The 27,380-nt window shown below is 44.9% G+C and overlaps 1 protein-coding gene across 2 annotated transcripts in view; it reads left to right on the top strand.

Annotated features, from left to right (window-relative positions):
• Window positions 1-229: 229 nt before the first annotated feature.
• LOC138922178 (protein phosphatase 1L-like) overlaps window positions 230-27,380 on the top strand; it is a 43,063-nt gene continuing 15,912 nt past the window's right edge. For both annotated transcript variants that reach the window (XR_011435257.1, XM_070258998.1), the window contains exon 1: window positions 230-778. Coding sequence is in view for 1 of the 2 variants with exons in the window: in XM_070258998.1 (XP_070115099.1) it covers window positions 230-778 (549 nt within the window). In the remaining variant the exon portion in view is untranslated. The remainder of the gene's footprint in view (window positions 779-27,380) is intronic.

Raw genomic sequence — 27,380 nt, 5'->3', positions numbered from 1 at the left:
CTGACCGCTCCGCGAGCGGCGAGGGGCCCGCGGAGGGGCCGCGTGCGCGCCGGCGCCCCTGGACTCTCCCGCCCGCCGCGGCCGAGCTGCCCGGCGCAACTTTCGCTTGACTGCCGCCGCCGCCGCCGCCGCCTCACAAAGGGGCGCAGGAAGGGGCGGCGGCGCGGGCGGCGGGCGCGGGCGCCGGTGCGCAGGGCGCGGGCCTCGGGCCGCGAGGCCGGGAGACAAAATGGAGGCTGCCTCTGCTCTCCGGGCCGCGCCGAGCCGCCGGCGTCCGCCCCCCGCTCGGCTCCGCAGCCTCCTGCTGCCCCTCCCGCGGGCCGTCCCCCCCGCTCCGGACCGGCGAGCCTTCGGGGCGCGCGCGTGCTGGTGGTCGGGCTCTAGCGAGGATACAGTGACTTTGCTGTCTCTGCTGGGTCGCCTCATGCGCTACTTCTTGCTGAGACCCGAGACGCTCTTCCTGCTGTGCATCAGCTTGGCGCTGTGGAGTTACTTCTTCCACACGGACGAAGTGAAGACCATCGTCAAGTCCAGCCGGGACGGCGTGAAGATGGTCAAGGGCAAGGTGGCCGAGATGGTGCAGAACGAGCGGCTCGGGGGGCTCGACGTGCTGGAGGCGGAGTTCTCCAAGACCTGGGAGTTCAAGAGCCACAACGTGGCGGGGTATTCCATCCAGGGCCGGAGAGACCACATGGAGGACCGCTTCGAAGTTCTCACGGACCTGGCCAACAAGTCGCACCCGTCCATCTTCGGGATCTTCGACGGGCACGGGGGCGAGGTAGGAGTTCTCCGGGGCTTTGTTTGACAGGGTGTGCTTGTGTGTGTGTGTGTGTGTGTGTACACCAGGACGTTGCCTGCGCCGCGGGGTAGGACCTGGGTGCGAGGGGCGTGGTGATGACCTGGTGCCGGCTGGACAAGGCCGCTCGTTCAAATGCGGCTCAAGTTGCCCAAAACACGGCTGGATCCCGTTTGGGGGAGGGAGGGCCGTCCACAGCCGGGTTCGTGCCTCGTGACTTGTGAGGTTCCCCAGGGCCGGAGCCCAGCGGTGTCCGTGCGGGCTTCGCGGGAAGAGTGAGTGGTTTCTGGGGTGGCCTTTGGCCCGGGGCCTCAGAGCTTCAGTTCTGAGGTTTGGGCTGAGCTGGGCACAAAGACGGAAGAAAGTGTCTGTGACGCTTCGTTAGGGAAAGGGACAGAATCTTCAGAGGCGAGTCAGGGTGGGTGAAGGAGCTGGGACTCCGTGCCGTGCCTGCGCCCCGAGGAGGCGCCCGAGGGGCGTCTCTGCGCTGCTTCCCGACTCCATTAACTTGGCGGGTGCAGTGCGGCCAGGTGACAGCCGGCCGCCCGCGTTGGCTGGATCGGGGAGCGGGACCGAGCTGCCTCCGGCCTTTGCAGGGGTGGCGGCGCTCGGATCTCACCCCCACGCCCTGGCCGGCGTGAGCGCGAAGAGGTGTCCTTGCTGCTAAACCCCTTTATTTGGGGTTGTCTCGGAGCCAGAGGCGAAGGTAGAGGCCGAGTCAGGTCTCTCTCCCGCATTTCTGTGGCGCCCTGGTTGTGCGCGGGGCTCGGATTCCTGGAGGTGGAGGCGGGGCTTGGCTCTGGTCCTCGGGCATGGGCTCAGGTGGGGTGAGTGGCACAGGTGGCCGCATCGCCGCGCTCCACAGAGCCCCAGGCCGGCCCCATTTCTCTCAGTTTGGCAGTTTGTGACAGTTTATTGCTGAATACTTTTTTTTGTTTTTTTGCAGCATAATTTCTTACTCATGCTCGCCCTCCTTCGCCATTTCCCCCTCCCCCACACCCCCATGCTCCCATCCAACTTTTCCCCCACCTCTCTTCTCGGCCCTTCTGGCATCTGGATGGGCGGTAGGGCATGTCACTCCTTTTCAAGGGCTTGCTTGCTCTTCAGTCTTTGTTTTGGGTGGACGTTGAGAAAGTTTTCAATTGGTTAGCTTATCTGCATCTTCGACGCAAAATCACTTCACCCATTGCTCTGCTCATCTTTCCAGGACAGTGTGTTTTCCTGCCTTGTAGAACCAACTTTGCCAGGAGTGACAAACTTAGTTGGAAAGTGTATTTCGTAGAGCTGAAGTCAGTTTCTCCTGTTTCCGCCCGCCCCAGCCCTTTCTGTATTCTGGCTTTGCTACTCAGGGTTTCTCGCTGGTTGTGATTCGCAGCCTCTGGTGTAGTGTGGGCTTCCTTTCCCCTCACAGGAGGAGGAGGATGTGAACTTGATTGACAGACGTGCTGTGTACTTGAGGAAGACACACCTTAATGATGAGGTCGCCAGTATAATGACTGATTTGTTTCCTTGGTTTGAGTTAGAATGTGCATATTTTCATTTTATGTGCCTGGACTGTCGTAAACCATTCAGCAAAGCTTATATTTACTGTATACGTTTTACATTAAAATTGTTGGCAGATGATAGTCTGCTTCTGGCCTTAGCACAGTTTTGTGTTTAATTGAAAGGTCTGGATATACTATTAATGTTGTGGAACTTTGGGTTGTACTTGTTTGGCTGTGCTATATTGACATATTTTGAGCCCGCACGTGTAAGTGAATGGGTATTTTAAGTTTTCTATTAAGTTGATATTCTAAAACCTGAAAGTTTCAGACCCAAGCAGATTTCAGATTGAAACATTTCCAGTACTATCCTCCAGTAAATATACCATCCAGAAAAGGGACATGATAAATGCTCTTATTTAACCAGGAGTATTTTACATGTACAGGGCTTTTCATTAAGTTCTTAAATGCTAAACAAGAAGATGATCATTGTTAGCCAAACTATGAAATGCTTTCCGTTGTGCCTTACATTAGAAAGCCTGCTGTTTGCAAAATAATTAATATAATCAGTACCCTTAAAAATAAAGTAATTTTCTATTTCTAACCTCCTGCAGTATGGAGCCAGTTCATTCATTTTGGCTTTGTTTTAGAGCAAAATGAGGAAAGTGCTGTAAAAAGGAGTGAGTTAGTTGCTATTGGGAATATGATAATAACAAAGAATATTAGGTGGTAATTTCTCTCTGATTTTTCTTTTATTCAAAGAAAATCCCACCATCAAATTCTTGCCTTTTGTGGTGTTCAGCTCCTTGAACACTCACCAGAGGAGGGTGCCACTGTTTGATTTTGGTGTAAATGATAGTTATCTCCTTTCAGAAAAGAGGAAGCTTTTTCTGAACTATTATTTATGTATATGCTTCCTGTTGAGTGGTACAGAAGACCAACGAGGTTAACTTATTTCTAATAATTCAAACTGCTAAGATAGGCTATAAAAAACCAGGGCCCGTCTATAGTGCTAGTGCTTTTTAGATCCAGAAGGGACCTAAAGCCACCTCATATATCCATTTCATCCCATGTTTTAGATGAGATGTTTGTTGATGGCTGGAGAAGTTGTGACCTTCCTAATCCTACACAGCGAGTTCAAGGCCTTCAGTTTGGTGACCTTCATATTAAACCACTGACAAATTAGTTGGCATATTTATCTGGATAGATGGATAGCACACGAGGGATACAGAGATGAGTGAGCTATGATCCCCATCCTCAGAACGTTTCAGTGTAGTGAGAGATTTGTGTACCAGCACTTAGTGCCATGGGTGCTTAGGGTGTTAGGGGACCCTGAGGAGGGGCATTTCAATCAGGCTGGGAGGTGGAAGCTGTGGGAAGACACTTGAAAGCAGTGATTTACTGCAAGCTCGAAAGGGGGCTTGGGCTTGAGATCTGGCTTTGAATCTCTGCTCTGCCTTATCCAGCTGTGGCCTCGGGTGGGTGGCTTGAGCAGCTTTATCTGGGAGATTTTGATCTGAAACAAGGCTAATGATGCATGTACGGCACCCCCTCATCAGTTGTATTGTACCCTCTCTAGAGAAGTTCCTAATGGAGAGAAGGCTGTGGAGGAAGAAAGCTCACAGACCAAGAAGCCTGCAGTGTTAGGGCGATGATGTCCAAGGGAAGGAGACCTGCATGTGAAAGGGACAACTTTGTCCCTAAAAAGGTGTAGGTTGGATAATTCATTGGGTATTCCCCAAACTCTCTGTCTCTCTTTGGTCTAACTTGTGGTGAATTGACTATCAATCCAGGATACCTCGTATCCTAGCATTAGGCAAGCAGCGTTGTGGCTTCAGATGTGAATTTTCTGATTAGTGAGAAGGGATATTCTCTTTGATTAATTAGTAAATTGGTATTGTCATTTGCATTTCAGTCCCTTCTAGTTGGGTTAGGATGAGTTAGTTCTCTTGAGTCTACTCAAGTGTGTATGTTTGATAAAGATATGTGTTTGGCCTTGTTATGCTGAGGACCAGACTCTGGATGCCTGTGACTTCTAGATGGGTGAGATCTTAAAGGGCCTTGTCTCGGTGGCCCTACAGGCCAGCTTCCTCACTTGATGGCCTTGGGCCCTTGAGACATTCTAACCACGATACTATGGGTGGATGGTTGACTGTGTGTGTGTGTGTGTGTGTGTCTAAGGCTATGGCAGTGCTTGTGTTGCGGTATAGCAAAAGATGAAGACAACAAAAAGGCAAAAAAGAACATAGCTCAAATTGTATCAACTGACGTGGGAAGGTTATCTTTAAAATTAAAAAATAATGTTTATGTAGGAAAACGATTTTTTTGTGCTTACCTGTAATTTTTTATCCGCAAGCAAAAGATGGGTTTTTGTTTTTACTTTTTATGTTATCTAGAGAAAATATCACCAGTCCTTTGAGGTAACTTTGTGAATGCTTATAGCGGAAAGCTGCCCAGAAGAGCAGATTGTTAGGTGCTCCATGTGCTTGTGGGCATTATGGTCTGAAAGGTCACGTATCATTGTCTTGTACGGCTGAGACACAGCCTCGCCAGTGGTTAAGCTCAGAGTTCCACATTGACATCAGAGAGGAGCACCCATCAGATGCTTGTCAGGAGCTGCGGTCTTGAGGCTCAGCAGTTCTCCAAATCTCCGAAGAGAAAGTGCTTGTGGAGGGATGCCTGAAGGATGCACACAGTCTAGTGCTGTAGATCAGGGGCTCTTATCCTTTCTTGAGTCATGCTTCTCTGAGGATGTTATGAAACTACAAACGTATCCCTCCGAGAAATGGACTTGTGCATCAAGTTTTGTTTATAATTTCAAGGTAAGTGGATGCATGAAGCCTCTGGATTTTAGGTTAGTCTAGGTGGAATGAAATCTGTTTCTGATAAAGCTAGACCTGCAGGGGCTGTGTAGTGGACCCTTTCCTTGGGTGGGTTGCCTTCCTCTTCATCATTTGCGTTGATTTGACTTGTGTGCTGTCATGTGCCTGGGAGGGTCATTAAGAGGGATGGTCTTCCGAAGCTGTGACAAGTCAGCTGCAAGGATGTCGTTGAGTATTTGATTTGTTACACGATGTAGTTTCCTCTTATGAGGACCAAGGGGGAGAGAGTTCTCTGATAGCTTTTATTTTTATCTTAAGGATGCTGACTCGTGTAACTGATTGGATCGTCCTGTTTTTGTTGGCTGCTAGAATTCTTAGAGCCAAACCTCTGACCTTCCTCGAGCAAATGTGCAGAATTTTATAGAATACATTAATTTGGTGCATGAACCTACTCCCAGGACAGCCTCTCTTTCCTGCATTCAGCGTTCTTTTGTCCCATTTTTCTCTTTCTGCTCTTAGGTATGTCATTTTATCTTGTTGTGGTATATGTACTTATGTACGTTTCACTGGATCCTTTCTGAAATTAGATATAGCTCTGAATAAATAAATAATGAGTGGCACGAGTGATCTGCTCTCAGACGTTACAGCTGCTCTTAGTAAATGTTGGGTTCCCACATTACTGATGTACAAGAGGCCTGTGGATTTAGTATGGACAAATGCCTTATGGTTTAAGAGAAAATTCACATTATTTTGGTTTAAAGTGGCACATTAAGATTTCTGCCAAAAGGCAAGGAGCACTTCCCCCTTAATAAGCCCCCTCCCCTTGCCCCCATCCTGTGTTTAGGAACCTTTTCGAGTTGACTGCTGACCTTGGTGCCTCTTCTGAACGGATTATTTAGATGTTCAGTTCAGTTAAACCAGCATTTTCTATATAGTCTGCCACGTGTGGAAAACAGTGTTAAACTCTCTCTGATGCCTGAAGATCAAGCAGTGCATTCTCTGCCCTCAGGGAGCATTCCATCTACTTGGAGAGATGAGCCCGCCCCCCCCCCCGTTTTTTTTTTGGTGAGGAAGATTAGCCCTGAGCTAACAGATTTGGACAATAGTGAGTTTGGTTAGAAATTTGTTTCCTTCCTCCCTTCTATTTAGATATTTTCTGGAATTCATAAAATGTTCATCGACCATTTCCTCCCCAATTTGTAAAACGTTATTTCTGTCATACCTTATCTAAATGGACTCATTTTAAAACAATGAAAAGATATGTTATATATAAGGTCTGATTTATTCAATGGAAAGGCATTTATTACTATGTTACTTTGTTACCGAGACTAATTTAGGTTTTGTTACAGGAGATAGCTTTTCCAAGACTAAAAAACAGCGCAATGTCTTCATTTCTCTTAAATCATTTCGTTTCCCTGACAGTCATTTTACAATAAAAAATATGTCTATCATTCAGTCTCAGATGTAAGTGGTCCCTGGACTCTGTCCAGTTTAAATACTGGGTAACTCATTAGGGACTCAGTTTTTTAAAAAATATTTTTATTTTGAGTGTTAATATTTCAAGCACTTGTTTTATTCTTAATTTCTACTTTGATTCTTAACCATTTCAGTAATATATTTGTGGTTTAACTTTTGTTACCATTTTCCCAACCCTATTTAATTAGTCTTAAAATAAGTCTGTAGCAAGTTAAACATTTAAAAATAATCTTAAAATTATAAAAGTAATATGACTATGTGATAGTACAGAAAAGAAAAAAATTCACCCCAAATATTATCTTCACATCCACTGTGATGATTTTGGTGTATTACTTGCTTTAGTTTTTCTAGTATGCACTTTAAGTATAATTTTAGATTGTTATAATGATGTACATATAGTTTTAAATTTTGGCTCTTTTCGCTTTGTATAATTGTATAAACACATAGCCATTTTGCTCCATAATTCTTTACTGTGTTTCTAATGTATTCTTAGTTACGGAGTAATATTTTGCTGGATGGATATTGGATAAATGACTCAATTGCTTCCTTATTAGTGTACATTTAGGTTTCTCTAACTTTTCACCATTGTAAATAACATGGTACTAAGTATTTTTGTGCCTGTACTGTAGTTTGGATTATTTCTCCAGGGTAGATTTCCAGAAGTGGGATTTCTGGATTGGAGGAGAAGTAAAGAAACCACTATTACTGGTAATAATAATAATGGCTGACATTTATCGACTATGTATAAAATGCCAGGCAGTGTTTCCAAGTGCTTGATATATATCACCTAATTTTCATTGTCGTAACAGCTTTTGAGGTAGGTGCCATGTTGTCCCCGTTGTATCTCTGTAGAAATAAAGGCACTGAGAGGTGAAGTGATTTACCCAGGATCTCTCACAGCTCACAGGTGGTGAAAGGAGGCTTTGAAACTGGGATTCAGACTTGGAGCCGCCTGTCTCCAGAGCGTGTGCTATCAGTTTCTGGTTGAAGCTCGCAGATGTCATCATCTGAGTCATGAAGCGTGCACGGCCTTGTTAGGTGCACGCTGCCTGGTCTTCTCATGTTGCTCAGTAGGACTGGGAGTTTCTTGTTTGATTCTGATGGTTGTGTCCCTGCGACATGTGGTGGTGGTCTTGAAAACTCTATGCTGGAAACCTTAGTCGGTGGATCTCGCAATTACTTAAGAAAGCCCTGCAGTTAAAAACATAGTGGGGTCAGAAGTCAGAGCAGACGGTGAGTCACATTCAAACAGCTGTTCTCACCCACTCCCCTTGTTTGCTGGCAGAATCTCCATCCCGCTACAGAGAATCTCTAACATTTTTGCCTGTTGGCTCGTGAAAGGCTTGCATAGAACTTAGAGTGGCATTAACATAGCCATTCTCAATAAGCAATAGTGATTTATGTTTTATTTTACTTCTAAGTACCAAAGGCTTGACTTTAGGATAAGTATGTAGGGGTATGTATGTATTTGTATAATTTCTTTTATGCTGAAGCAGTTTTTTTTTGAGGACCAAAGTAATTTCCTAATATATAAATGATTGCCAGTTTTAAACAGCAAAATATTTTCTCATTCGTTTGTAATACTGAGTTGGTCTATTTAGTAGATGCTAGTCTTGTATTTCTATTCCAGAAGACTACTTATTACATTATTCCCTCAATTAACCTAAGTCAAGTTCAAGCTTTGGTGATGGTTAGTTATAATATTTGTGTGTGTGTGTGAGGAAGATTGGCCCTGAGCTAACATCTGTGCCAGTCTTCCTCTATTTTGTATGTGGGATGCCACCACGGCATGGTTTGCTGAGCGGTGTGTAGGGCTGTGGCTGGGATCCAAACCCACAAACCATGGGCCACGGAAGTGGAGCACAAGAACTTAACCACTACACCACTGGGCTGGCCCCAGTTATAATGTGCTTTTCATATAAATCTTCAAAGGCAAAGTTTAAATAAACAAATAAAAAACAAAGCCATCGTTTAAAAAAATCATTAATGGCACATTGTACCTTTTATAGCTTCTTTTATAGTTATAGGCCCTCCTTTGAAAAATACAAAGCATTTTAAGTGAATAATCATATACAGAAAAATCATAATACAGATATATTAATATCCTCTCAATAAAGTTGAAGTGTGTGCTGTAAAAAGCCTTGCTGAAAAAGTGAAGATTTACTTTCCATCTGAGCAACAAACCTATAAATCTTGACTCCTTGATCTCGCTGGAGAATTCTTTCTTTCTCTGTTTAGTGAGAAATAGGGCCCAATTTAATGGAACCTTTGCTGCCTCCAACTTTTCTAGAATGAGGGATGGCTTTGGTGGTTGAATTTGTTAAGAATGAGACTTCCTTTCCCCCATTCCTAAAAGACCTGGGAGTTCCCGTCTGCTGCCGGGCACGGGGCTCCGGAAGGTGAGTTTGGGGCCACTACGTATGATGGTGCAAGATGTGCATTGTACAGCGAAACCAGATAGAGTCTCCATTTCCTAACATGTGCAGAAGAACTGTCTGCTCCCCAGGCTAGGCATCTCTGGGTCTGTAATCACTTGGAAAGGGTGCCTGAATGTAATGTGTACAAGCGGGAAAGGGACGATAGCAGTAGGCTGTATTTCTGAGACTCACGTTCTTTCCCATACCATCACTGCCCTCCTTGTCCTGCACCTGTGTGAGCAGCTGACACATAATTTATGTCTTAGTTGCTGAACCGAAGACCAGTTATCCATTGCACATCATGTCGGCAAACCTTACGACTTCCCTGGAGAAGTGAACACTTATTTGCAGTTGCTTTTCAATGTTCATCTTCTACGTTTTGGTCATTATAAATGTGAGTGGGGATTTAGTGCCCTGGAGCCATAAATGTTAAATATTTCAAACTGTATTTTTAATAGGACAGTCTATAGTCAGCACTACTCCTGGACAGTAAAGTTCTTAATCTAAAAACATTTAAAAAGGTGTATTCACTTAGTTATCGAATTGCCATAGGGCGGAAACTGTTTGATTCTGATAAGTATATATACCATTTCTTTTTTAATCCAGTAAGTACTTCCATTTCTCTTTTTAATTAAATAAATTACCTTTCAGTTAAATTAGTCACTGGACATTTTCTGGCTGAATAAGGCACTTCCTGACACCGTCCGGATTTGACGGGAATTGAGACATAGTAGGAGTTTTGGTCATACTGTTTGCCTTTTTTGCTCCCTAGAGTAATGAGGTGGATTTGCCATAGCAAATGGTTTGCATAAGTATATATAATTGTCGTAGAGTTTGAGATTAAGAAGTTTTTGCTTTTATTTTAACACTTAGATGTTTTTCTACATTTCTGTTTAGAAAGAAGATAAATGTTCTCTTTAGATCAGCGTGGCAGGGATCTTGAATTGCCGTATGATCCAAGTATAGTGCCTAAGGCTTCACAGCTGCATGAATCTTCTGTTTCTACAGGCTTTCATCGAGGAGATTCCACGTTGTCCCTGGAGAATTTTTTCTCCATAGTCCTTTCTCTCAGGGAATTCATCTTTATGTGTGAACTAGGTCCCTTTGATTTAGGCCTATTTCTTAGTCTGGTCCCAAGAGAGATAAATTAGGATTAGGTTGTTACTGTTTGTAAATTAGTAAGATTATAGTAATCAAAATCTCTTCCCTGCCTCCCCCCATATTAAATAAGGACATTTGATTTATGGGAGAAGCACTCATCTCAAAAAAAGAGAGAGGGTAATTGCTACCAAAGACAGAATAGTTTCCAAATGATCAATAATAGCTCCTCTTTGTGAAGAGCTAGTTTGGCCGTAAAGGACAGATCCTCTTCCAGTTTCACAGATTGGTTGATTTTGTCTTTTCTGTCCGCTGTCAGAGGCTTCTTCTACAGGTGGAGTAATACTAGCTAGAAGACTAGATGGTGCTTTATTTGGAAGCTTTTGGGAGTAAGTGACAGAAAACTCAACAAAAGCAGCTTGAACACCGGGGGCATTTCTTATCTCACATAACAAAAGGTCTTGAAGTGGGAGTTTCCAAGGCTGGTTGGTCCAGCAGCTCAGTGACTTCAAGTCTTTATGTAACTACACATCCAGAGACGTGAAAAAGAGACTGTACCCGTTCTGTGTTCTTAAAGCCTGAGGAAAACTTTCCAGAAACTACGCCTCCCATCTCCCAGGCCAGAATTGTGTCCATGCCTAAACCAGTGGCTTGGTCGTGGAAATACCATCACTGTGATGAACTCTGACCCAACATAATTCACTCTGGACTGGGGAGGAGTCTCGCCTTCTCTGGAGGTCATGACAGCACAGGAGGGTGAAAAAGACTGGAGTTGTGTTAGCTAGGAAGAAGAGGAATGGTTTTTGGGTGGGCCACACAGGTGGGAAGGGAGTTCAGAGATGATGGCCTGGAACATTTCCTGTCTGCACGTTAGCAACTGCATTGAAGAATGTTGCTGTAAAGTATATACCACTGACATGGGGAAAAATTAGCTTAACAAGGCTGTAGAAAAGAGTAAACCATCTTATTTTTGCATTGGCTTAGAGATGACTTTGCCTAGGAGCTGAGATGTAAATATGGTTTTTTAGGGTCCCAACAAGTTTTAAGAAGCTATTAGTAGGTAGTTTTCTCACTCAGGTTTTCTCTCAGTTCTGTGTAAACCAGCACAAGCACGGGCCTGAGTGTTTGAGAACAACAGCGTGTGGTCTTTCTCTCTCTCTAACTCAGTTTTCAGCACAGCTAATGCTACTGATGAACGTGGGAGTGTCACAGCAGTTCTTTTGTTGGCTATTCATTTTGATTTTACTATCTTCTTGTTTTAGACAATGAATTTGCTGGTCAAACTTAGAAGGAGTTTTATTTCTTAATGTTTACATATCATAAGTTTTTTTTCTTGAGGAAGATTCATCCTGACCTCACATCTGTTGCCAATCCTCCTCCTTTATTTTTTGCCCGAGGAAGATTAGCTCTGAGCTGACATCTGTGCCAGTCTTCCTCTACTTTGTATGTGGGATGTCTCCACTGCTTGGCTGAGGAGTGGAGCAGGTCCACACCTGGGATCCGAATCCACGAACCCTGAGCCACTGCAGCGGAGCGCACGGAGCTTTAAGCACTTGGCCACGGGGCCGGCCCCTACGTATCTTAAGTTCTATTATTTTGTTTTAAAAGATTCAAATCTCCTCCAGGCCAAAGAGAAGAGATTCCTGGAAGGTTCAGAATTTTTGTACCCGTTTTGGAGGGGGACAGCCGGGCAGTGGTCTAGGCTACAGTGGGAGGGGGAGGATGTTAAAGTCTTCGGATTTTTCTGTGGGCCAAGTGAACGCACTTGGAGTAGATTCTGCGTGTGAGGATGAAGTACTCGTCCTGCTGCTGGTGCTGTAAGTGGATGAAAATGAGGGCATCTTTTCATTATGTTGTCCTCGCTCATTATTGACAGACTATAGCAGTGCTTACTGACTGAATTCCCATTTAGTTTTAGTAGCTTTTCTGGCGATTCAGTCTTTCTCTACTTTTTTTTTTAAAGATATGCTATCATGTTGTGTACAAATAATGTGATTTTGTCTCCTCCTTTCTAGTTAGACTTTTTGTTTTCTGCCTCACTTCATTAACTAGAACAGAACAATGTTCTGAATTCTCATTGATAATGAGTGTTATCATGTTCCTGTATTTGAGGTTAGTTAAAAAGTTTGACATGAGGGGACTATGAGGTGGCTTCAGTTTATGGATAATAGGGCTAAAGTTTCCTTGCTGATATAATGAAAAATGGAAACCAGTGCTAAAGTAAGAGCCAAAGAAGAAAGGATATTCAAGATATAGTAATATAGAGAATGATCACGAGGATGGACTAGAACATAATGGAGATGAGCGTGCATTGATCACGTGAAAGGAAGAAGCAAGTCTGTCTTGTCTTCTTTGGGAAAAAACTATCATCACTAGAGCCATCTCATGGAAATGTCCGGGAAGCATTTGTCTGAACTACAGGCAAAACATCTGACTCGACAGGATACGATTCTCCAGGCTGGGGAGGCGCTAGTGAGACACACAGGAATCTGTCCCTCTGGCTCCAGAGCAGTGGGAGGTGTGGAGCCTTCTTGCTGGGCTCTTCTGCCGGTTTTGGTGAAGGTTGTCCTTGTGGATTTCCTGTGCATAAAATCCTTGCCCTAATTTCAACTACCTGTCCTGTAAGGAAACTGCAGCTGCTTCCAGGAGAGTCTATACTGTGGGGTCGGGTCCTAGGTTGGTGTATAAAGACAGAATCACATATGGCCACAATTTCCCTTGAAAGACCCCCCAAATCGCCCATAAAGAATCACGTATGGGATTTTGTGCCTCTTATTCTGTAGAGCAATATGTAGTTATGGATGTGTAGTATCTGAACTAAGGTATAGTACAGAATAAAGTATGTGCATGTAAAATACAGTTTTATAGTGTTTTAACTGATATAAGAGAGTATCTTGAGTTTGTGTAAACTTGTGAATGGTATCATTTCACTGTACCTTCTGTAAGATGCTAGAATAAGAAATTGAAGAATATTTTGAAATTTTCACGTGGCGACAGGAACTCTTTTATGTTTTAAATAGAGCATATTATATATTTCTGTGTGTGATTACTTTGAGAAAATTTAGTTTCTTAAAGTTTTAAAGATAGAAAGCAGAATAAACATGTGGCTATTTTGGAGTTAACATTTATTTATCCTGATTATTTTTAAAGTCAGTTTTAGAACGATAATTATAATGCCATATTGAATGCTTTATTTATTTATTTATTTTTAAAGATTGGCACCTGAGCTAACATTTATTGCCAATCTTCTTTTTTTGATTTCTTCTTCTCCCCAAAGCCCCCCAGTACATAATTGTATATTCTAGTTGTCCAGGTCCTTCTGGTTGTGCTGTATGGGACGCCACCTCAGCATGGCCTGAGTGGTGCCATGTCCACACCCAGGATCCAAACCGGCCAAACCCTGGGCTGCTGAAGCAGAGCATGTGAACTTAACCCCTCGGCCGAGGCTGGCCCCTGGATGCTTTGTTTTTAATCTAAGTGCTAGCCATATCTTTTTGACACCGGATGGGAACGTAGAGATGGGCATTCAGCCTGGTAATTATTCTCATAAATACGTAGGAAAAGTTCACAATTGCTGTTTTTTTCTTGCGTGTGGCTTGAGACCTGGGGGATTTTATCCTCCAGTCATTTCCGAAGAGAGACTAACTGGGGATTCTGACCTTTCCTGCTTGCCTGGCACCCCTCCTGAGCATCCAAAATGGGACCTTCAGGCCTAAACTGTTTGGTAAATGTCTGGTTCTGGTTTGTCTAAGAGTGAGACTCTTTGAGCAGCAAGGACTTCTCGGAGAGGAAGTTCGTCTTTGTAATGTCTGGGGGATCCACGCGGCTGCTGATGAAGAAATCACGCAGGTAAAGAACTGGTATCCTGACATTGGCGAGAGAAGCTCTCTACACCTTCCTTTTAGGGCCACGGGCCCTGCTCTGGTCTGCGGAGCCACAGGGAGATGGAACTTGTTTGTCCTCGGAGGATGACGTAGTGCAAACAGTTTTAGACATGAAAGAGTACAGGCAGGCATGTACTTTGGAAAGATTGCTTAAGAGGGCATTCTTTGATGAAGGGCACAGCTGGTTGTTTTTCTCTCAAAAATAGGATAGCAGTGGGAGTGCGCAACTGATGTTCCCACTTTATCAGAGAGAAGCCCTTGTCCCCAGCCTTCATGGTGACTTTATATTATGGGGATTTAGGACATCCACTTTCTTCATTTTTAAAAATTTAACTTTGGGGCCAGCCCAGTGGCACAGCGGTTAAGTGCGCACATTCCGCTTCGGCAGCCCGGGGTTCGCTGGTTCGGATCCCGGGTGTGGACATGGCACCGCCTGGCAAGCCATGCTGTGGTAGGCGTCCCACATATAAAGTAGAGGGAGATGGGCAAAGATGTTAGCTCAGGGCCAGTCTTCCTCAGCAAAAAGAGGAGGATTGGCGGCAGATGTTAGCTCAGGGCTAATCTTCGTCAAAAAGAAAAATTTAACTTTGCTTTATAATACGATACAGAGTCCTCATTCAAATTTTGCCAATTGTCTCAACTTTTATTTTTTAAAAACAGCTTTACTGAGGTATGATTGGCATAAAATAAGCTGTACATATTTAATATATGCAGTTTGATCAGTTTGGTGTATACCTATAAAACCATCACCATCAAGATAATGAACATATCCGTCACCCTCAAAAGTTCCTTCATGCCCCTTTGTTTTTGCTTTTTGAGGAATATTAGCCCCGAGCTAACTGCTACCAATCCTCCTCTTTTTGCTGAGGAAGACTGGCCCTGAGCTAACATCATGCCCATCTTCCTCTACTTTATATGTGTGACACCTACCACAGCATGGCTTGCCAAGTGGTGCCATGTCCGCACCCGGGATCCGAACTGGCAAACCCCGGGCCACCAAAGTGGAACGTGCGCACTTAACCACTGCACCACGGGAACAGCCCCCATCATGGCCCTTTGTGATACCTCTCTTATGTCCTTCTCCAATCCGTCCATCCATCCCCAGGCAACCATGAATTTGCTTTCTGTCACTGTAGATTTAGTTCACATTTTGTAAAATTTTATATAAATGGAAATATGCAGTCTGCATGCCCTTTTTTCTGGCTTTTTTTTTTTTCCAACTCAGCATACTCATTTTGAAATTCATCTATGTTGTTGGACCTATGAATAGTTCACTCGTTTTTATTGCTTAGTAGTCTAATGTATGGATATGCCAAAACTTGGTTATCCATTGGCTTGTTATTGGACATTTGAGTTGCTTCCAGTGTTTGGCCATACAAGTCTTTGTATGGACATATGCTTCCATTTCTCTTGGTAAATACCTGGGAGTAGAGTGACTGGATCGTAGGGTAGGTGTATGTTAACTTTTAAAAAAACTGCTCAGCTGTTTTCCAAAGTGGTTGTATTATTTTACATTTCCATCAGCAGTGTTTGAGAGCTCTAATTGCTCCACATCCTGGCCAGTCTTTTTAATTTTAGCCATTCTAGTAGTTGTGAAGTGGTTTCTCAATGTGGTTTTAATTTGCATTTTCCTAATAACTAATAATGTTGAGTATCTGTCTATGTACTTTTTGGAAAATGGCCTTCTTTTGAAAACATGAAAGAGAAATGTTGATCAAATCTTGGTTTTCTTGTAAAATCTGACATTTGTCCTTGCCTATATGATGTGAGTGAAAAAAAGAGAGAGGTGAGAAGGGCAGGCGTGACTAGACCTGGCCCTCTCTTACTGAAAGGAGATTCAGAAGTACAGCCTAGAAATAGGGTTGTCGAGAGGCTACACAAGGTAAGGAAATCAGATGAAACAAGAAGAGTGGAAGGGAAAGATGTGGGCCTGTGACCACTAAAGGAAGTTTGTAGTATCAGATTCTCTCATTTTCTTTTTTTTTTTCTTTTTTGGGGGGCAGTGAGGAAGATTCACCCTGAGTCAACATCTGTGCCCATCCGCTTCCATTTTATATGTGGGACACTGCCACAGCATGGCTTGATGAGTGGTGTGTAGGTCCTTGCCCTGGATCTGAACCTGCAAACCCTGGGCTACTAAATAACCACTGTGTCACTGGGCCGGCCTCTCATTTTCTTAAAACCACATGTTCTTTATTCCAGATTACAAATCTGAATGAGACTTCTACTAGGAAAGTGCCTTTGAAAGTATAGAGTGTAGATACTGCTCCTGCTTTCTTCCTACTTCCTTATTTCTTCCTGCCGTCTGAGACTTCTTTGAACCTGGTTTTTTGAACGTCTCCAGGGGCCTCATAATTGTCATGTGTGATGACTTGTTTTCAAGCTCTCATCTTAGATTTTTCTGTGGGATGCGGCTTTCTTGACCTCCTCTCTCTTCTTGAGACTCATCTCCTTGGCCTTAGTGACACCACTAAATTTTGGGTTTTTTTTTTTTGCTGCTTCTCTGATTTCTTTGAGGATTTCACTTGTTTCATGAACCTGGGTTTCAGGGAGGGCCATACTCAGTGTGCTGGTCCCATTTTGTTTCTTTGCGCTGGAATCTTTGCACCTTGCGTGGATTCAGCCACGCTTGGTGAGCAGAGGGCTTCCCTTCCCATCTAGAACTCAGGTCTTTGTGTGCTGACTTTTAGTATTTTTTTTCTGGGTATCACCTTGGTAACAACCCATCTGAAACCACATTTGCCTCCTGTGTCCCTAGATGACTCCAGACTTGCCTCTTCCTCTCATGGTGCTGCCATTCTCTCAGGCTCCCACTCTTGAGTCTACCCTGTCATCCATGCTTCTTCCCTCTGCGTTCAGGTCTGTGAGACTTTGTATTATACCTCTCATCTCTGTCTCCATCTTTACCGTCATGCCACCATCATGCCAATTCAGGTTTTCATCACTCTCTGCTAGGATTGTGACAGTGGCTTCCTAACTGGTCACTTAGTCTCTGTCTCTCTCCTCTCCAGTCTACTCACTGACATCTCTGATCGATCGGTCTTGTTAGCTCACTGGGTTGTTCATGGTTTGTTTTGAAAAAGTCTATGATTTCTGCCAAACATGATTTATTTCTCTGAAATTTGTTTTTTGGGTTCTCCTAATGTCATCCCTGACTACTTTACGGTCTTATCTTCTGTCACTCACCTACACAAAACTCTGCGCTACAGCAGAATTGGTCTCTTTATTATTCCCTGACTACCTGATGGATACACATGCCCACTGCTGCTACTCTGTGAAATCTGTTCCATTCTCTGAGAGATTTCCCATTCCTCCTCCCCATAGCTATGTCTTGGCCTTATTTCAAGGTTTTCCTGTTTCCACTTCTTCCCTGAAGTCTTGCTTGGTCGTGTCATCTTTAAGTAATCATTCTCTCCTTTGAAATTATGGTCTGTGACAGGCAGTTGAACCTTTTGTGTTATTGTTCATTTTTCAGGAACTTTTCTTCTCTAACCAGAATTCAATTTCCCTGAGTTCGAAGTCTCTAAGTCCCTGTGGTGTGCGTGCACTCTTCCAGATGCTTGAGTTCTAATCGTAATGATGCCTTACAATAATTCTAGAAATAATGATGCCTGACAAAGGAAGAGGAAACACCGGGTTGTATGACTGCATTTGCTAGCACTGATATCTGGTGGAAACCAAAAGATTCCACTCATTCTGACTGTTGAGTGCCTGCCATGTGCCAGGTGCTCTCACGGATTCCCTCATGCTGAATCCTAGTGGTCTTTTGAGGCAGCTGTTGTTATCCCCATTTTACAGTTGGGGAAACTGAAGCTTACACCCGTATATGCCCAGAGCTACGCAACTGCTTAGTGGCCGAGCTGGGATTAAAATATTTCCCCTGTCTGTCTGACTCCCAAACCTTCTCTTCCCTGTACCATAGTCTTTGCAGGCCTGGTTGGCGAGGCCTTCATATGGGGGTTATTCTGAGGTACTGTTAACACTCCATTTCTAAGATGTCAGATTATCTGTGGTAAATGTTTCAAGTACATGGGAATGGAATTAAGTTGAGGAGATAAAGCAATTCATTTACACCATTCACTCGTATTTACTCTCTTTTTCTCATTGACTCTCACGGTTTGTGCAATGTATAGTCCATTCAGAAGCCCTTTAAATAATGGCCAAGCAAAGTGCAGATTACGTATATAGGTTTCTGAAGGTTAGCCTACGCAAGTGGTTTTTGTCAGTTTGACAGGTAACTCGATTTCTGGTTGTAGGGCAGGAATTTTGAGAAGTGAGGCTAGCTTCTCAGAGGAAGCTAGGCAACATTCTTAGGTTGAACTCAGTCTGCCCTTGAAAAGGTGGTTCAGTTATTTGATTAGGGGTGTATGGATTATAGGACGTTAGACATGCCTCAGTTTCCAAATGTAAGTACAAAAGAACGTGTCCTAGACTCACTTGAAAAAAAGTTCAATCTGTAGCTTCCCTCCCCAAAGCGTCATGTGAAATAAGATTATCTGTAGTATTTAGTGAGTATCAAAGAGTGAGGAAATATAAGTGAACAGTTTCAGCTGCCTGGGGGCAGAAACAATGATTCATATATTTGAGATCTGCACCCCAGACCTTCCTGGTTTGTACTCAGTCAAGAAGAGAGGCATCAAGTAGGTTTCACGACAGAACAGAAAACAGTTTATTGATGGTGTGGGAACACCTTAGAAAGGAATAGAAATCATCAACTTTAGCACCCACCAGGGTCTGTGTGTCAGCATGCCTGGACCAGTTCAGAACAATGGCCCCCACCAATGTCTCAGTCTCTGGAGACGTCCCTCCTCTCACCAAGGTGCCCCCAGAACCCACCAGAACAGAAGGACTCCAGTGCCTTTAAGGGAACTCCAGCCCACGAACCCAAGCAGAGTCTTTCCAGACTGCATGCCCTCACCTTCTCGCTCTGCCTCAATGGGCTCTAGATGCTCCAGCTGGAATCCAGAGAAGATTGGCATGGCTCTCCATTTCTAAGCCAGACTGAAAGCTCCTGGAGGATGGAGACCACTTGGCCATTTTCAGCACTCAAATTTGACCCTCTACGTCACCTGGCACAGGAAATACAAGTGGCCACATATAGTCAAGACAATCTAGAAGAAGAACAACCCCGGAGAGCTTCCACTACCAGATATGAAGCCTTAGTATAAAGCTACAGGCATCAGGGCAGCGTGCTGTCCTACTGCAAGGACAGCCACAAGGAGAAGGAAGAAGAAGAGAGAGTCCCCCTGAGACCCACAGACGTGAACATTTGTATGTGACAGAAGAGTCAGGCCGAGCACTGGGGAGAAGACAGTCTTCTCAGTCAGTGGTCCAGGGGCACTGGCTATCCAGACGGGAAGGAATTCACCTTGACTCCTGCCTCACACCATAAACAAAGGTCAATTCCAGATGATTTTACATCCAAATGTGGATGTTTAAAACAATGACATTTGTAGTAGATAATACAGGGGAATATTTTCATGACTTTGGGGCAAGCAAAGATTTCTTAGGCAGGTCAGAGGGTACACTAAACATAAACACAAAAATGTATAAATTGGACTTTATTATTAAGAACATCTCCTCGTCAAATGATATCTTCGAGAGAGTGAGAAGGCAAGAACAGAATGGGAATAAACACTTGCCATATTTTATCTGGAAAAGCCTCATGTAAGATACGTAACTAACTCCCGTAAATTATTAAGAAAACAGACAACTTACCAGAAAAAAATGGGCAAAAGATTCAACTAGGCGTTTCACAAAGAAGAAAATTAAATGCCCAACAAGTATTTGAAAAGGTGCATAACATTGTTACTGCTGGGGAAAATGTAAATTAACACCAAGATGTGATACTAATGCACAATGACTAAAACAAAACCACTGAAAATATGAAGAGTCGGTGAGGATGGAGAGTAACTGGGCCCTCACAGACTGCTGAGGGTGTCAGCCACTTTCAAAAGCTGTTTTAAGATCTCCTGAAGATGGAGCTTCACATACTCTAGGTCCCCAAAATTCCTCTCTTAGATAAACACCCAATAGAAATGCCTACATATGTTCCTCACTGCAAAAGAACATTATCACTTAGTTTACCTATTTCCAAGTCCTCAGGACCTAATTCTGTGTTTTTATTGTTTTCCTTCTGGTCTGGGGCTTTTATACATTGCTGGGTGGTAGAGGAGTGGTTTTTTCGCATGGTGGTAGAATTCGGTTGCAGTTACAGCCCGTCGCCACTAGATGGGGGTCTAGTGCCGCGTGTTCTGAGCTCTCTGCCTTCGGGCAAGATGGCGGCGCCCAGTGCGCTTTGCTGGGTGGGGGTGGGGAGGTGGGGGCGGTTTCTCTTGCGCACCAATGTGGATTCATCAGTTTTGTTCCCTGGTCTCCCGGGGCCCTGGGTTTATGGGGTCCGCGCACACGGAGGCTTTCCCCCGTCAGCGGGTTTCCACTGTACTGGTGGACGGGAGTCCTAGGTGATCCCCCGTCATGCGTCCCCGCCCCCGCTCCTTCCCGACCAGTGCAGCAATCCCGGTTTCTAGGGGAGGGAGCAAAGTTTTCTCCTACCCCGTTCCAGCTCCTCCGAGGTGGGCAGCAGGGGGTCCGTCCTCTGTCTTTTGATACTGTAGGTCTCTGAGTCGTGGCATTAGGTTCATTAGCTGCAATTCAGGGTTTTTTTGTCAGTCCTTTGTTGTACTTTGGAGGGGAGAGAGTCCCGGGTCAGCTCACCCCGCCATTTTGCTCAAATCCTACGTGAACAGACTATTTTCTTAACTAAACAAGCTTCCAGCTGACGCCCCCACTGATTCTGAGGGGGCTTCTTTCTCAAACTCTCAGAGCCACCCTGGCCGGAATGAGACCGCTCTTTCTACTGATGGACTTAGGCCGACTCTTTCTGCCTCCAGCGTCCCTCATGTGTCGGACAAGTGGGCGGGCAGTTCGTGCCTTGACTTCCCTCCGGACCACGAGGCTGACTGCGTTCTTCCTTCTCAGCGTCACCACCATGAGGAGAGGTCCGCCCTGAGCCAAGGCTCAGGACGCGGCCCCACACCTCTGAGACCTGACTGCCAGGTGTCCGCCACACAAGTGCCAGACCCGCCCTCCCCGAGGCCTGGCCCCCAGGGACCGGCCACCTGCTCGCTCAGGGTTCCTCTGCAGGATGGCTAAGCCTGTCCCTAACCCTGAACCCAACCCCTAATTAAGGATGGTGCGTTGTGTTGCATGTCAATTATTTGGGACTAGGAGAGACTAGTTCTCTTCCTATTACTTTTCTGTTTGTTCGTTTGTTTTTCCAGCAAAATCTCTATAAAATAGTCAATACGCTTATGCAATGAAGTTCCACCTCATATTGATCAGAGAGAGGCTGGGTCCAGCCATCTGTGCCTAGAATAGAGTCTGGGGCCTGATAAAGACGTGTGAATGAATGGGACCTAAAAGTGTGGGGGGAGCACACACACGGGCCCCCAATGCCCAGGAGGTTCCAGGCAGACACAGAGCAAGGTCAAACGCCACAAGAACAGGCCTGGCTTGTCTGAGGACTGCTTGGAATTCCGTGTCACTGAAGCCAAGTGAGCAAGGGAGAGACTCCTGGGGGATGAGAACACTTGTCAGCCATTGTGCAGCCTGGTTTGACTCTGGGCGAGATGAAGAGCCAGGGGAGGGCTGGAGCAAGGAGGGGCGCCATCCCACTTACTATGGCCCTGGTGCTGTGAGTCAGGAGCAGGGGCCAAGTCAGAAGCAGGGCCAGCCAGGAGGCCACAGGAGTGACGTGGGGAGCTCAGGCCGGGGTGTGAGCGGTGCAGAAGGCGACACGTGCTCAGGGCTGAGATGTGCATTTGCAGGGAGAACCAGGGCTGGCTCCGCAGGCATGTGACTGTGCTGTCATATGAGGCCCCTCGCTCAGGAAAGCCCCGTGCTTGCTCTCATGCTCTCCTGCTGCCATCCTGAGGTGCCGTCCCCCAGCTCTATCGTGTTATGATTGACGTGTAACATTGGGTGAGGTTAAGGACTGCGAGGCCATATTTTGACACACGCACATTTTGTGAAATGAATTGGACAGTAAGCATTGTGAACACCTCCCTCCCCTCCCATATTTACCTTTGTGTGCGTGTGTGGTGGGAACATTTCAGATCCGCTGTCTTATCAACATTCTAGTGTATCATAGAGTATTGATAACTGCAGTGATCATTCTGTCGAGTCGATCCCACAATTTATTCATCTTCTAAAGGAAAGTATGTACCCTGTGTCCTACATCCCCCCACTGCCCCCACCTCCCAGCCCCCGGCAGACGCCATGCTGTTCTGTTTCCATGAGCTTGGCTTTTTTAGAGTCCACACTTAAAGAAAATGTAAGGTAAGAAAAATCCACATACTCACGTTTCAAGGCTTCTCCGTAACGGGACTTTGGCTGACTTCTCAGGGGCTCTGATTAGGGGCATGCTGCTCCCCAGGCACTGGGAGACTGGAAGGAGAATTCCTCCTCACAGTCAAAGGACCACTTTGGCCACTTTCTCACTCACCTCGTGGTTGTACATCTGGAAGTAAGCCGATTAAGTGTTTCTTCTCAGGAATATCTATCAGCCTCTTGTACATTTTGTCAGGATTAATTTCTGTGAAGGTAGAGAATGTAACCTGTGTGTCCATGCACTGAGGACATGTAGACTGCAGGGCAGCGCAAAGTGCTCCAAGCACAGGGAGTGAGTCCCCTGCCCACCTCTCCGCACACTGAGTGACAGCAACACAGACCATCCTGGATGCATAAGACGTCTCGTCGCGACTGAGTGATGGCACTCACATCAACCCACACCTGCTACTACAGCTATTATCGTATCTTTCTGACATTTTAGAAAACAATGGCCCTTTGATAATCAATGGGAATCACCCTTTCAAAGAGCCAGTGATGCCATGAACTTTAATGAGTGACATCCTTGTCCTGTTCCATCAGTTTGTTCCCTGTGATTAGTTTGGGTAATCAGACACTGAGTCACACTTTTTACTGAATAAAATGTGTGCAAGCAAGAAAATTGGTTGTTTGTTCTAAAAGTAGCATTTGTGAACATATTGAAAAAGCAATAGCCAGCCCGGTGGCATAGTGGTTAATAACGTTCATGTGCTGCACTTCAGAGGCCGGGCGGGGGGGTTCTTGGGCTCAGATCTGGGTGCGGACCGACCCATTTCTCATCAGCCAGGCTGTGGCGGTGACTTGCATGCAAAACAGACGAAGCTTGCCACAGATGTTAGCTCTGGGACAATCTTCCTCATCAAAAAACAAAACAAATAAAACAACCCCAAAAGAGGCTTCTAGACCAAATTCTCTCTTTTTCCACTAGTACCACAATAATATTTCCTTTCCAGCCTCTTTGCTCTCTTCACTCTGTGCCCATGTGAAGTAGTGTTCAGCAAAGAAATGGGCTGGAAGGGCTGTTTGCATGTATAGGCTCAGTCCATGAAAACGTGCCTCAGGATGTGCCATACATTTCCCCTTTGCAACGTTCTGGAAGGAACCTAAGGACACGCCCAGAGCCGAATCCACATGTCGAAGAGGGCAAATCCCCAAATTGAAGGTAGCTGGGTCCTGACCCTCTGACTGGAGGAAAATCAATAGGCAGAGCCACTTGCTATTTGAAAGCTTGTGTTGAGATGCTATATGCAGGAAACAAATCTATATAATGTTCCAATAACTGATATTTTCATATATCTTTGGGCCAGCAGATGACTTGACTTGACTTTAAAGAAGTCTGTAACAAAAATTGTTCTGAAGCAAGTTTTCCATGAAAAAATATGTTTCCAAATCTGGAAACAGTAAATAGCCCTTGAAGAGCTGAAAGGGTAAATTAAAAATGTAATTCTTAAGTCTATTTATTTATTTTTTCCTATTGTATAAGTTTCAGGTGTAGAGCATGATAATTTGCCACCTGTGCATAAGTTTATTTAAAAAACGAAAATCACATTCTCTCCCAGCAATTTTTTGATATTAAAGATGTATCACATTTTAAATATATTTCCATTCTTTTGTTTTCAGATAGTTTGTAGCTGGTAGAAGTGCAGATTACTTTCTTGTGCCTAAAAATACAATCGAACAGAGACAGTCAGGACCCGAATATTCTTCCTCACTTCATCAGTTTTGGATGCACTTGCTACACAGCTGGATTCCCTCCCCGACAAGCTCTCAGGCCGACCAGCTGTCCTCCAGGGCTTCAGAGAGCTGCGGATTCCTCGGAAGCACCTCTGGACCACAATTCAGGACCACAAATGAGGACGAGCCAACAGATTTTCAGCTCTCATCTTTGGCTTCAGTTCTCTGTGACTGTGATCAAGTCTGTAGGGCAGTTTATCAAAGAGGGTCTGATCACAAGCAGAGCTGCAGTCCTTTGAGTCTAACACCTAACATCCTGTGGAGACTCTGATGATGAAAATGGGTGGCTGTATTCTAGGGACTTGAAATGGGTGATTTCATTGTGCCGTGGCATCGAGGCGGTCTTTTTCAAGGACTCCAAAGCCTGGTGACTCCCTTGTTCTCCAGGCCATGGCTCCAAGGGGTGGGGCATGTCCTGGGCAAGAGAGCAGCGCTGGCTGCAGCAGAGCGTCCTCGGGACCATCAGCAAAGAGACTAGGGCACTCGGGTTTGAGTAATTTAGCACCATTTCCGGAAGGGGCGCCCATCCACCTCCAGCTGTGAGTTCTGAGCCTCCTGCTCTGCCCCCGGTGTCCGGCAGGGGGCGCATGGACCTCCATTTGTGAGCAGCGTGGGGTGCCTGCGGGTTCTGCCAGAGGCCGCAGGAGCTGCATCCTCAGCGGGGAAGGTGCTTCGCTTGTCAGGAGGATGGAGGAGACACAGCTGCGGTCATGTTGGGGTCTCCTGCTCAGAAAGAACACACCTCCTGTCTGGCCCTCATGGCTGACGAGGGGGCTGCGTTCGGGGCCCCGCGACGTTTTTCTTAAACGGTCAGCACAGAAGCTTTATTTTCTGGGCTGTTCCCTCGTGGTTTATTCTCTACTTTCTCAGTCATGTTTTAAGAAGACTTACTTTATAAAAGTATCTCTTCATTGAGGTGTTGGAAGGCTCAGAATCACAGCATGCTGGGTATTTGTTGCATATTCAGGATTGTTTCTGGGGAGAAATTCTGATACAAATTAAAGGAGAAGGGAAACCTACATGACTGTGAAGTGAATATGCCAGATATTGGAACTTTTCAATCATGAGTGATGGGGACTGGCAGATGGCAGCCTGGGGTGAAAGGGGAAATGGTTGCAATCGTATAGGTGTCTTCTTTATTTTTAATGCTTAATGTGTCTTAGGATGTGAAAGTGATCGAAAAATGCCATGTGTGGTTGGTGGTTTAACACCGCCTTACTTTCCAGCTCTGCAGGACTCTGCAGCATTGTCTTGTGCATTCTCAGCCTCAGCCTGGATATCAGCCTTTTCCTCAAGGAACGCTGGCTCCTTGTATGAGACAATTGCATTAAAAACATGGATCTGTGAGCTCAGTGTGCTGGTTGCTCCTGGGTGTCCTTGCTTCTTGGCTCTCTCGGTGGCAGGATGCTTAAGTTAGGCTGGTGTGCTGACCTTACCGTGTGTACACTGTCTGCTATAAATGTGTCTATATGGAAACGGCCATGTTTAGATTAAGGTCAGCATCAGTTCAGAGCACGGCTTCCCACTCGAATGCATGGCCACATGGAGCCCTCCAGCCCGCGCCCTGCCCTCCCCGAAACCTGCCCCTCCAGTAGTGGAACCCTGTCTCCTGCTGTCTGGCGACCACTCAGTCATTTCTCCAATCCCAGTCTAGATGCATAGGGGCCTCACAGTTATTAACCAGTAACTGTTGAGAAAGAACTTTATCAAGTAGGGCTCTTTGCTTGGTCGGTTTCTTTTCCTGTAGTTGTACAGATTCCAGTCATTTCCAAAGGTCCTTAGGTCAACACCACTTCCCCCACCACTTGCTGTGTGTTTTTTCCATTCTCAATATAGTTACACTCTTTAGTCTCATTTGCATTCCATCCAAGGATCCACCCACCTAAATCATTTTACTAATTTGTGTAAGTCAAGATTTGCTCTTTCTACTGTAAAAATCTGGGGATTTTGTCAAAGGCAGAGAGGCAAGTATCCGCCATTAAAGCATCACACAGATTTCCTGACCTCTCCGCCCACACCATCCCTGCACAGCACTGGGAAGCTGATCTGTGTATCAAATTGATTGCTTTGTGTTCGCAGAATGCCATATCAATGAGATCATACTCTACCCAGCCTTCACAGATGCTTCTTTCAGTTATAAAGATGAGTTTGAGATTCCTCCATGTCTGTTCATCTTGATAGTTCTTTCAGTGTTGGCACTTGATCGCATTACATTGCATGGATGTACCTCATTTGGGTGTGCTTTCATTTATTGAAGGTTATCTTTGTTCATTCAAGTTCCCTGCCCCTATAAATAAGGTGCAGTGTACATATGTGTGCTGGCTTTTTTGTTGACGTTCTATTTGAAAACAGTGTGTAAATACCTAGGAAGATGGTTGAGGGATCACGAGTTAAGATGATGTTTAGCTTTGTAACAAAGTACCCAAGTGTCTTCCACAGCGGCTGCACCACTCGGCATGGGCAGCAGCGATGACAGAGAGTCTGTGCTGTCCTGCCCCCCAGCCATGAATTGATGTCGTCTATTTGTGTGTAAAGGTTGTCTCACTTTGTTTCAGTTTTCTTTTCTCTAATGATAAGTGATTTTGAGCGTGTTCTTGCATGCTTAATTTATGCTTATATCTTCGTTAGTGAGGTGTTTGTTCAGATCTTTACCCATTTTTAATTGGAATGTTTGTTTTCTTATTGTTGAATTTATGATGCTTTGTACCTTTTAATACAGCCTTTTCTTAGATATGCTTCTTGCAAAGATTTCTCACAGTCTAGAGTTGGTCTTTTTCTTCTCTTAACAGTATTGTCACAGAGTAGAAAATTTTAATTCTAACAAAGTCCACCTTAACTTGATTTTTCTTTGAAGACTCATTCTTTCAATGTTGGGGATAAAAGGTCCTCATGAAAACCGAGGTCATATCTTCTCCTTTGCTATTTCTAGAATTTTAATAGCTTTGTAGTTTACATTTACATCCATGAACAATTTTGGTGAATATTTGTGTCATGTGGAAAGTTTGTGTCTTTGTTAATTGTTTTCCATAAGGTCACCCGATTGTGGCATCACCATTTGTTTAAAAGACTAACTTTTCTCCATCAAATTGCCTTTGATCTTTGGACAAAGATCAGTTGACCATGTTTGTGAGTCTATCTGTGGACTCTGTGTTCTTTTCCATTTATCTCCTGGCACATTCTTACCCCAGCATCATGCTCGCTGTAGCTTTTTAAATCCTGGAACGGGGAAGTGCGGCTTACTCAACTTTGCTCTTCAGTGTTGTGCAGGATATTCCAGGTGCAGA

Source organism: Equus caballus, unplaced genomic scaffold (genome assembly GCF_041296265.1).
Source record: "Equus caballus isolate H_3958 breed thoroughbred unplaced genomic scaffold, TB-T2T haplotype2-0000563, whole genome shotgun sequence".
Taxonomy (NCBI): domain Eukaryota; kingdom Metazoa; phylum Chordata; class Mammalia; order Perissodactyla; family Equidae; genus Equus; species Equus caballus.
The sequence above is the reverse complement of the archived record's forward strand: the minus strand, read 5'-3'. Positions and strand labels throughout refer to the sequence as shown.